Raw genomic sequence first — 2421 nt, 5'->3', positions numbered from 1 at the left:
TCAAAGAAGGGTTTAAAGAACAAAAAATGATTCAGTTAGTGAGGTCATTATAAATCTCATTATGATTAATTTGGTCGAAAATTATCTAGTGGTAATGTACAGAACCGGATTAAGCAAAACTAAAGCTTTAAAACCAAAAAGAGAAACAAATCAGAGTGGGTTTGTAGTAAACCAATTTTACATATGGAATCTGGACACAATATTGGATCAAATTCACTGACTAATACATTCCAACATCATTTATATGAAAAATAAAAATAAAAGTGCAGAACCAATTGGAGAAGAGGTTCGAAAAATATTGGAAACAACACTGAACGTCACAGCAACTTCATCAGTGACGTCACAAAATTCCCATGAACATTTATAGTTTTATACACATAAATATATCAAAACCAAAAGATTAGTTTTCCATAAATTTTGAAAGATACTTTCTTTATTTTGATTATATTTCTCCGACTCGTTTGCGAATAGTTTTCTGGAAAATAAAAAAGATTCGATTCGATGGCTCTCGATATCTGCGTGAAGGTTGCCGTCGGTGCTCCTGATGTTCTCGGAGACTGTATGTTCTCAGTTCTCTCTCTCTATCCGTTGATCGATGGTCAAACTTTGATTTCACAAATTAGGGTTTTTGGATTTCACAAAGCTTTGATCTTTGTGACTTATTCGATGAAGTCTCGATTTTTTAATTTGTTTCTTCAGGTCCGTTTAGCCAACGTGTTCTACTGACCCTTGAGGAGAAGAAGGTTCCCTACAAGATCCATCTGATTAACGTCTCCGACAAACCCCAGTGGTATGTTCTCTGCAATTTTCGAAATCAGTATAGATTGGATCAAAGTTATGATTTTTTATGGGGTCACTTATAAGATTCTGTATCCTCTGGAAATTTGTGGGCTTTTGATAAATCTTAAGACTTTTGTGTGTGTGTGTGTGTTATAGGTTCTTAGACATTAGCCCAGAAGGTAAAGTTCCGGTTATGAAGCTTGACGGCAAATGGGTAGCTGATTCAGACGTTATCGTTGGGATTCTTGAGGAGAAATATCCAGAGCCTTCTCTCAAGACTCCTCCTGAATTTGCCTCTGTGGGATCCAAACTCTTTGGTGCTTTTGTGACTTTCTTGTTGAGCAAAGATGCCAATGATGGATCCGACAAGGCCTTGGTTGATGAGTTAGAAGCCTTGGAAAATCATTTGAAGACACATTCGGGTCCTTTTGTAACTGGAGAGAAAGTTACTGCGTTGGATCTGAGTTTAGCACCTAAGCTTTACCATCTTGAGATTGTTCTTGGTCATTACAAGAACTGGTCTGTCCCTGAGAGCTTGACTTATGTTCGTAATTACGCCAAGGCTTTGTTTGCTAGAGAGTCATTCGAGAAAACCAAGGCTAATAAAGAGTTTGTGGTTGCGGGTTGGGAATCTAAGGTGAACGGTTGATGTGGATCCATGCTTCTCAAGTTATTGTTGCTTAGAACCTGTATTCTTCACCGAATAATGAAAATGCACGATTATGCGTGTTATTGTTTTTCTTTAGAGTTGGTTATCTCCTATCAATAATGATGCAATAAACAACCATAGTCTTTTTGATAGTGTATATCTCGTATTTGATTTGGGATTACAGAGCTATGTTCAATCTCTCGATTACAGTAAATGCTTGCTACAAGGTGCAGAGGCCAAAACTGGGTGAGATCTACTCATCGACGCTCGTGTACTTGATATCAGGATAAAGCTGAGAATCTTCCGCTCCATAGGAAGGCTTTATTGTAAAAATAGGTTTGATCTCCCTTCGCAAAGATGGCATAATTCAAAGCCAATAGTATATCAAGTGGATGTGGAGTCTCTGCAACATTCTCAAGTACTAGCCAACAACACATGATCTTGATTGTCCAGACAAGTAATGTAAGAGTGCTAAATTAGCTCTCTCACCTGGGATTTTCTTGAGAAGTTGTTCCTCTGAAACGTAAGTCTTGTCCAAAGTTGTACCAATCCTGCTCTCCCACAATGCGACAATATGGTTCTGTGAAAAAATGTTCTTTGGAGGATTGATGTAGAGTCTTATTAAACTGTTTCTCAGGACATCGATGGTTCTCATGGTGTCTGCAGCAAATGTCTTCTTCTTTGTTCAGAAAATTCTCTCTAATCTTTCAATTACAGGTTTTGATTAGCTCTTCGCCTCATTAGAGCTAGTTACCTTTAATGTCACCATTGCCATAGATGGTGACTTTATCTCTAGGAGGAGAAGTGAGTCTGAGATAGCCGTCAAAGCAGTTGTTGATCACAAAATACTTTTCCGGTAATGAGTTAATTACATTGTATTCAGAGGAAACCGATACAAATATTAAAACATTAAACGATGCGATTGATCACTAAACAAACAACAACATTCGTCGTATTCATACTCCAATTTTTTTTTTTTTTTTTTTTTTTTT

At 37.2% G+C, this 2421-nt stretch overlaps 1 protein-coding gene across 1 annotated transcript; it reads left to right on the top strand.

The window, feature by feature from the left end:
- On the top strand, positions 404–1586 carry LOC104702262 (glutathione S-transferase DHAR2). Its single transcript, XM_010418095.2, has 3 exons — positions 404–559; positions 700–790; positions 937–1586. Exons 1-3 carry the CDS (start codon positions 502–504, stop codon positions 1427–1429), a joined length of 642 nt encoding a protein of 213 aa, XP_010416397.1. The 5' UTR covers positions 404–501; the 3' UTR covers positions 1430–1586.

Source organism: Camelina sativa, chromosome 7 (genome assembly GCF_000633955.1).
Source record: "Camelina sativa cultivar DH55 chromosome 7, Cs, whole genome shotgun sequence".
In the NCBI taxonomy this organism is placed as follows: domain Eukaryota; kingdom Viridiplantae; phylum Streptophyta; class Magnoliopsida; order Brassicales; family Brassicaceae; genus Camelina; species Camelina sativa.
The sequence above is the reverse complement of the archived record's forward strand: the minus strand, read 5'-3'. Positions and strand labels throughout refer to the sequence as shown.

Bases quoted from the DNA above. Each gene is read 5' to 3' on its own strand.
- LOC104702262 (XM_010418095.2), top strand. From the start codon at position 502: ATGGCTCTCGATATCTGCGTGAAGGTTGCCGTCGGTGCTCCTGATGTT. The intron at 560-699 runs GTATGTTCTCAG...TTGTTTCTTCAG, and splicing joins TCCTGATGTTCTCGGAGACT to GTCCGTTTAGCCAACGTGTT. The intron at 791-936 runs GTATGTTCTCTG...TGTGTGTTATAG, and splicing joins GTCTCCGACAAACCCCAGTG to GTTCTTAGACATTAGCCCAG.